Below are 8,943 nucleotides of genomic sequence, written 5' to 3' on the forward strand. Positions count from 1 at the left end.
CCTCTGTTCATTTTTTTTCATCATGCTGGAGATGTCTGTTTAAATCTGTTGTTTACACATTTCTAAGAGTACTTTTAATACTTAAAATGTTTAATAATAACTTTTAATAATAAAATTTTAATACTTGGTTCTAGTGGACTCTAAACATTGCATTTATTTAATGTGAAAACCCAACTGTTGAGGTTCATTTAAACAGATTTTTTCCCCCTTTGTAGTTGCACTCACAGCTGTAACTAACAGAAGCCCAGAACATGTGGATATATTGACATTAAGAACATGCTGACTTTCTCAGACTTTTGTAATTATTTTCTTTTTATTTCATTTTTATTAGGTTTGTTTACATTTTTACATTTCGTCATTGGCTTGTTTACATTTATACTTTTTTATGGTACACTACTGAATGGCAAAGTTGCAAGTTTAATAAAATGATCTTTAAAATTGTTAATTTTTTTGGTGGGATATTAATCATTTAGATTAATCGATAAATTAGTCGATAGATTAATCGAAATAAAAATAGTCATTAGTGGCAGCCCTAGTCGAAGCTCATGATAACTCAATAAATCTTACCTTCTCTGGCTTTACTGGTTCAACTTCACTCTGTTTTGGCACCTGCTCTTCTACTATCGGCTGATCTTCATCATCGCTGTCTATGATTGCTCGACTGCGTTTATGAACCTTCTTTACTGGTGAATCGCTTTCCTGCACACCATTCTGAATTTTGAGGGGACTTTTTACAGGTCTGAGCAGAAGGAAGAGAAAAACATTATCATTATAACATTGCTTATTTGTTTTCATATTCCTTCAACTCCACAGCTGTCACTGTTACCAACGAGAATACACACAGAATCAACACAAAATGAGTTTTGAGGTTTCTACAACATTGTGTTCAATTAGAAAAAAAATTTGCTTAATTCAACAATTTAATTGGGAAAACATTGCTAAATATCACTTACTCAGTCTTTGCTTTGACCTGTCCATCACTCTTCTCCTTACTTTTCATTGGCTGAAAGAATGACCTGTGGGCGGGAAACAACGAGATTACGTTATAAAGACAAATTAACTCCCTCAAATTGATACGGTATTATAATTTCTGACATAAAGAAATTTAAAGAAATGCAGTTTAAAGGGGAAAGCCTTATTGTCACAGTTAGTGTAAGTTAGTTGGTGTAACTTAGGTTAAACGCGGTCTTGTATCAGAATCAGACACTGCATGTAATGTTCTGTGGTCAACATCACGGATAAAAAACCAGAAGAGCAGGACACACTCACGCTATGCTTCGCTGCATCGTTGGGGTCTTGCACTGCTGATACTGAATAAATCCGGAATATATATTTTTAATATATATTTTGGCGTGTTATTAAAATGTCTGAAGCACCGATATTTTCTTCCGCGCGCTATGATTCGGCGCCAAAGTGACGTCGTTCCCGCAGACGACAGAAACAACGGGGTTTATTTGGTACAAAAGCATTTTAGTGCCGCCTGTTGGATTGGAGGTATTGGATGCAACAGTTAGAAAAAAATTCTCATATTGTTTACTCAAATTCGGTTTGTTCACATGTTTATACTGCAATAATATTTATGGATTTAGTTTCCTTCTTGCTCATTGTTTCCGCTTTTTCCTTATTTTGTTCCCTCACAATAAGTAACCTTGTGTGTGTGTGTGTGTGTGTGTGTGTGTGGGTCTTGGTATTCCCTACATTATGGGGACCAAATGTCCCCACAAGTATAGTAATGCCAGTAAATTTTTGACCTTGTGGGGACTTTTTTTTTGGTCCCCATGAGAAAACAAGCTTATAAATCATACATAATTATCTATTTTGAAAAATCTAAAAATCCATAAAGTTTTGTGTGAGGGGTAGGGTTAGGGTTAGGGGATAGAAAATACAGTTTGTATAAAAAGTATAAAAATATACAAGTATAAAAATTTCCCCATAAAACATAGAAACCCAACGCGTGTGTGTGTGTGTGTGTGTGTGCAATTCCGTTTTTCTTTCATTTGTTTGAATGTTTTTAAAACAATGTTTAAAAAAAAACTTTCTGATCACCATTCATGTGTATATTTGAAATACATATATGGCCTGGAAACTGGAATTTATTTTACAAGATTTCTGATAAGAAAATGTGTTTTTGTGATGAAAGACTTATCTGAACAGAGCTGATCACATTGTGATATGATACTGTTTAAATTCAATAGTGTCTAAAAGCTGAATGACATACACAGAGATTGACTGATATTTTTGATAGTGATTTCACCATTTCAACATAATATATTGATATTCTTTCATTTTTTCACCAATCGAGATCAGGAAGTGCAAGAATGATTTCCAGAGGGAGTGACGTACAGTTATTGCAGTATGAGATAAGCTCTGTCCTCCTGTTCAGTCTTTGAACCCCACATGGAGAAAACAAGGCTGTCAACATACTTTAGAGCCTCAATGTGTGAATTATGATGCACACACAACACATATATGCTGACGTAATGATGTACTTTAACTTTTAGTTTCTGCATTAGTCACTCACATGTGATGCAGACATGGTTGCTAACACAGCATTCTTGTAACAATATTTTGAATGACAGATGAATTAGATAACTGAACTATTTTTACTTTGTTGTTCTCTCTATGAAGGCACTAGAAATTTGGCCAGTGTCTGAACTGATGTAAATACCACAAGTGAGGCCGCAAGGTGAAAAATATTTGTCTTTAAATAGTCTGTTGGTATGTCAACCTGACAGCCTATGATGATACGCGAGGGATTGGTTGTGAAACCTATTCCTGCTTTAAAAGAACTGGGCGGCAGACTTTTCGTAAAGTAGATAATTTCAAGTAAGTCTAAAAAATGCTTGCACAACAAACACACAAAGGATTGTAAACAAATGACTAATAGAAAAAAGTTCAATATAGTAAATAACAATTCTATATGCCCATTGTGTATACAGTGTTAAATGGTTTTAAAACAGGTCTCATGATCAAACAGACACAACAATGTTTGGTCAGTTATTAGGTACATCTAATTACTATGTACAAGAAATGAAAGAAGCATCGTTATTGTCATGTGAGCTCACTCATGTTAATTTTTACTTTCGTTTCAGAAATCTTTGACTGCAGTACTGGGAAATTGGAAAATGTGGGCAGATACAGGTGTGTCTTTAAATGATGCATATAAACAGACTGTATTTAAACTTCGCTAGTTCCCTTCTAGATACATAAACATATTTTTGTTTTGAGTTATTGAAGGTCTGATATAATGGCTGTAAAGGAACTGACATTTCTTGTGGTGTGTTCTTTGATTGTCTGTACTATTGGGGATGAATTCTTCACTTCAACAGGTATATTATTATTTATATTTGGATACAATATCAATTCATTAATTTGAGCTTATTTATTTTTTAATTGTTATTTTACTTTTTTTTTTGTCATATATTTCTCTAATGAGTTTAAACTGTTGCCATTAATTTTTTTTTATTTATTCATTTGCGAGACACTTCTGATTATAATCAGATTTATAATCAAATTTTCTATTTTTTAGTTATTGATTCCATTATTGTCTAAACAATTATTATCTTTCTCTTTGGTTTCTTACCTAATGAATAAACCTTTTTCATTATACCTCCAGTTATGTCGGGAAAAAAAATATTTACTGCTCTTTGACAATTAAGTGTAGATGTAATTGTTTTATAGATAAAATTTCACAACTTTTTGAAGAAGAAAAATTACTTCTGGAGACCTTCAATTGGTACATTGAAGCTGAAGAAGAAAATGTAAAGAGAATGAAGAGGTGAAAATTCCATATCTAAAAAATTAAAATATATATATATTTTTTTCAGTTTATAGCAATAACCTGGTATATAGGAAACTAATTGTGGATATTTAACAATCTTATATCTGGTCTTAGATCAAGATTAAATACATTTATTTATCACTACAACATTTGATGAACTTTTATCTTCAATCCAGCCTTCTTCTGCTGCTTCAACTGGGCTCATACTTAGACCCTGATGACCCTGATAAAATCAAAGACCCTGTGGCAGCTTACAAACTCCTCAGACGAGTGAGATCTGAATGGATGAACATTGTAGATTACACTCAACAGAGTCAATATCAATGTGAGAGCTTATTTATGTCATAAAGGGAAATGGGAAATAATCATGCATTGTAGTTTATTAATAGAAATAAAAATGTGGAGAACAAAGAGTCACGCAGTGATAAATGCTTTGAAGCTATTTTATTACACATGTTCTATGATCACAATGCCGTTGTTATGGATCTGGTCTCATGTTTGAAAATCTTGCAGTGTATCAGACACTACTGACATTAGCAAAGATCCCACAGCTGGAAGACTTGGATGGTGCAGCTTCAGGACTGATCAGACTGCAAGAGATCTACAAACTCTACCCACACAATATCACTAAGGGTGAAATGCCTGCACCAATGTGGTTTCATTGCAAGAGTTTAACTTTTTTCCATTCAAAACATGTTCCAATCTGATTGATGCTTTTATTTCTCATTTGACAGAAACGTCTCTAAATGCAGATGAAGCTTTCTATGTTGGGTTGGTTGCTTATGAAGAGGACAAATTCCAGCATGCCTTTCTCTGGTGTCTGTACAGTCTGGACAGATTAACAGAATACTCAACTACTAAAAGAAAAGATTTGCTACATTACCTTAGTTCCTCAGCCTATCATTTTGGCAGCCTGCCTGTGGCAATCTACTTCAGCCAACGGCTTTTAAATCTGGGTGAGCTCATGGTGTCCTGGAGTTTTTTAATGCTAATGTTTTTAAACGCAAGGTTTCAGACAGCTTTGCAATCAGAGTATTGAAGTCATAAACTTTGTTTGCCTCAGACCCAACTAACGATGAAGTCAAAGTTCAGCTGGACCTTTACAGATTCCTTCGCTTCCAGGGAGCATCATACCCTGACATATTCACACTGAACACAGAGTCAAGTAAATATGAATCACTGTGCAGAGGAGAGGTTGATGAGAGGGCAAGTGCAATGTCCTAATTTAAATCATTTGACAAGAAATTGCAAACAGTCAATGTGAAGCTTTGTGTACTGATTGGACGTTTATTATATTTGATCAAATCAGACCTCCAAGAGGCAGAGGGCGCTGTCCTGTAGGTACAGCACAGGTGGAGGAAACCCCAGACTGATGTATGCTCCAGTGAAAGAGGAAGTGGAGTGGGACGAGCCTCGCATCATCAGATATCATGATATTATTTCAGACAGCGAGACAGAGATTCTGAAGAATATCTCCAGACCTCAAGTGATATATAACACACACATACACAGAAATCAATCAAATATTTTTCACTATTATTCTAATCTAATATCTTGTTAATACTTTTGATGATGCTATATATATATATTTATTTTTTGATGTTACATTTACCTTTTGTGACCTACTGTAGCTTTCTAGGTCTGAGACTACAAGGGGAGTGTCGAAGACCCGTACTGCGCAAGGGTGATGATAATCAATTTTTTCACCCATTTTGTTCACTCAAAATGAACGTTTACATTACTTTTCTGTTAGTACTTATATTATTTCTTCACACTTCTTATTGGAAGAAAAATGGAAAGACTTTACAATATGGTTCAATTTGATAACAACAAATTAAGTGTTCTTGTAAAGTGTTACTGAAAAATAATTCCCTTGTTTTCAGTGTTTTTCTAGAGGAAGACACTATTGTGGTTGCTCCTATCAGCCAGAGGATTGCAGACATCACAGGACTATCCATGGACTCAACTGAAGAACTATATGTATGGTCACAGTAAGAAAGAAATCACCTATTCAAGCACAGACAGAATCTCCTTTTTAAGGACAACTCTGTCTCTGTCTTAGTTTAACAAAGCTTTGCAAAGCATGTTTTACTCAGTGTTTTTCTAGAGGAAGACACTATTGTGGTTGCTCCTATCAGCCAGAGGATTGCAGACATCACAGGACTATCCATGGACTCAGCTGAAGAACTATATGTATGGTCACAGTAAGAAAGAAATTACAAAGCTTTGTAAAACATGTCTTGCAGCTAGCTTGGTCACATTCTCTTGCATAATAATATAATATAACTTCCAGACAACGTTGGTTTAGTCTGCTTTTTTGTAACTTTTGCCAAAGAGCATAAATGTTTTGAGGACTGGTGTTATATTTTTATATAGTCGATTTTATATTCACCTCATTTATTAAACTTCAATGGATATCAAGGTATCTTCAACTGATTAATATGTATTTTCCTTGTGAAATATTAGGTGTTGTTGTACCTGAATATTTCATTTCAATTAAGGTGCAATCATTTTCCAGGTTCAGAATTATGGGATTGGTGGCAGATATGAACCACATTATGATGAATGGGTAAGATCACTATACAAAAAAAATCATTACATCAATTTGGCCAACACAGTATTTGCCATGGATTCCCCCTTTCCTTAGCCCAGAGAGAATCCATGGCTCTCTTTTAGGTTTTCAAACTGAATAGCTCTATTCTGTGTCAGTGAGAGTTTGATGACATACTAACCAATCAAATCATTGCACGATAACTTGTTTGATCTCACAGGACAATGAGAATGGAAGGATTGCTACATTCTTAATCTATGTAAGTTTGCCCTCCAAATTCCACTGTAAACATTAGAAGTTACTTCATATGATCATTCTCCAAATTACCTGTATTTTACAATCCTTATGAATAATAAATGGTATGGCTCTGTCTGTAGATGAGTGATGTGGAGATAGGGGGCGCCACTGTGTTCCCTGAAGTTGGAATTGCATTGAAGCCAAAAAAGGTAAACCCTCAAATCACTGATCCATTCGGTATATGAGAATGATTTAAGTAAAATTCATGCATCCTTTCTCTACTGATTAAGGGTTCGGCCGTGTTTTGGTACAACCTGCACAAGAATGGAAATGTGGATTTGTATACAGAGCATGCTGGATGCCCTGTGTTAAGGGGTAACAAATGGGGTAGGCTTTTAAAGATATTGTAACCGGCTTGGATTACTGTTTCATTGTGTATCTTCTATCATGTGTAAATAAATCTATGTTAATCTGACTAAATTTCATATATTGTGTCTTTTCAGTGGCTAATAAATGGATCTGTGAGTTTGGACAGGAGTTCAGGAGACCCTGTTCTTTGTCATACGGGGAGTGAAAGACACTGAGACCATGCAGAAATCATATGAAGTGTATCTGAACGATAGAAGTATCTGTTATATTTATTATGTATCATATCATTTTTGTAAATAGGATCTGTAACACAGATACTGTATTTTGTTTTAACTTTAACTGTGATTTACTACTGCAAGTAATGTTAATAATAATTCTAATATACAATAAAAAAAAGTACAATAAGTGCAATAGAGTAAAATAAAGTTTCAGCAAGATATCGGATAATCACATTACCTGGGTGGATCAATCCTAGTAGCCTGTAAGGAGTTATTCCTCTAAATGAGATGCTACTGTGTTCTTTGCAGTTGTATTTAAAGCTTGATTTTACACGTTTCCTCTTCAGTCTGTGTTGGAATGACGATTTACATGTTTTACAAGATTTGGAGTATGTGTAGTTGTGTAATGTGTTGATTATACTCTTTGTAATCTCCAATTTGTCATGGTCACCAGTTCTGTCACCTAATCTGAACTACATTTCCCATCATCCTCCTGCTGCTCACCTGCTCATTGTCACCAATCACCAGCTGTCTCTCATTCCACCTGCACTGGTTAAAAGGACTCACCACACACACACAGATTGTCTAGTCTCGTCTAAGACCTACCAGATTTTAGGCTTGTTTGAGATGCACCTCGCCTCGCCTGAAATGAAAGCGAGAGTAGGCGGCTGCAGTGAGGGGAGGAGTGAAATAAGCGCAGTCAAGACGGAACAGATACCTACGAGATCAAATGCAGATATCGCGTTATTCACACTCGTGTGCTGTGCTGCTGATTAACATGATATAATTTCAGTTCTGTTGCTTTTATATGAAAATAAATATGATGAACAAGACACTCAAAGTGCTTGCTATTTAATTCCATACGAAAGGTGTATTTATCATCCATTTTTACTTTAATACAAATATGTATTTTAGATTTTTATAGAAATATGACAACAATCACATATCTCACACAGATCGCACTGTCATAGTGTTTGGGAACATTCATGCGTAATTTAAATACATAATCGCATGGAACCAGATAAAAAAATAAAACATTTTAGAAGAGAACGCAGCATCACAGTTGTCTGAACCAATGAGCATTAAGCTATGTCGTCAGTCAGTCGTTTGCTATCATGCTTTTGATCAGCTGCAGTCGGTGGAGCAACTGCGCTCAACTGCGTAATCCGACACAGCCGCCTCGCCGTCGCGAGAGTTTTTTGGCACAAGTCAGCATGACATCAGAGCAAGTCGGACGTAAATCGGACACTTTTCTAACCGGCATGCATCTCGCGGTGATCGGTTCTTCGCAGATTTTGCTCATCTCAAACAAGCCTATTATCCTTGGATTGTTACTCACCTGAAGTCTACTTATGTAGTGATGGGAAACCGATGCTTTCTGAACCATTTGAGGCTTTCATCAAATTGTGCCGAAAAAAGGTTCATTACTCGAAGCTTTTAACACAATGCGCATTAGCGATCTGGTGCTCATACTTGTTTTCTCCTCCACCATATCTAACAAATCAAAGCGGAGCAGAGGATGTTTGCAAAATCACGTGTCCATACAGAGCTTTGGAAGTCTGTGACACACAAGAGTGGAATCAATCTGTAATCAGTACAGTTCCAACTAATCTGATATAATCTCATCTAAATTAATTTGTGCCAATGAGACCAGAACTCGTGTCATGTGTAGCCTGGTCAACGGATTCACATATTGATCAATAATATGTTCTGCTTGAGACCCTAGCTATAAAACATGCTTCACATTCTGTCTGGTGTTGAGGTTACAGTCCCTTGCGTCCCTTGCA

General features: G+C 35.6%; 2 protein-coding genes across 2 annotated transcripts in view; one reads left to right on the top strand and one right to left on the bottom strand.

The window, feature by feature from the left end:
• The window catches only part of LOC107749202 (DNA ligase 1-like), a 13,805-nt gene extending 12,379 nt beyond the window's left edge, over nt 1-1,426 (bottom strand). Inside the window, exons 1-4 of the mRNA XM_016564300.1 lie at nt 1,270-1,426; nt 954-1,016; nt 568-739; nt 125-140 (exon numbers count right to left, since the gene is read on the bottom strand). Coding sequence (XP_016419786.1) covers nt 125-140; nt 568-739; nt 954-1,016; nt 1,270-1,286 — 268 coding nt within the window. The 5' untranslated portion in view covers nt 1,287-1,426. The remainder of the gene's footprint in view (nt 1-124; nt 141-567; nt 740-953; nt 1,017-1,269) is intronic.
• A 1,821-nt stretch (nt 1,427-3,247) lies between these two features.
• Nucleotides 3,248-7,289, top strand: LOC107749126 (prolyl 4-hydroxylase subunit alpha-1-like). Its single transcript, XM_016564218.1, has 14 exons — nt 3,248-3,329; nt 3,682-3,778; nt 3,958-4,106; nt 4,295-4,414; nt 4,516-4,737; nt 4,845-4,987; nt 5,091-5,267; nt 5,413-5,465; nt 5,878-5,974; nt 6,300-6,350; nt 6,553-6,591; nt 6,710-6,778; nt 6,860-6,956; nt 7,073-7,289. The coding sequence occupies exons 1-14, from the start codon at nt 3,248-3,250 to the stop codon at nt 7,141-7,143; spliced, it is 1,467 nt and encodes a 488-aa protein (XP_016419704.1). The 3' UTR covers nt 7,144-7,289.
• The last annotated feature ends 1,654 nt before the right edge of the window (nt 7,290-8,943 follow it).

Source organism: Sinocyclocheilus rhinocerous, unplaced genomic scaffold (genome assembly GCF_001515625.1).
Source record: "Sinocyclocheilus rhinocerous isolate Xijiao unplaced genomic scaffold, SAMN03320098_v1.1 scaffold919, whole genome shotgun sequence".
NCBI lineage: Eukaryota > Metazoa > Chordata > Actinopteri > Cypriniformes > Cyprinidae > Sinocyclocheilus > Sinocyclocheilus rhinocerous.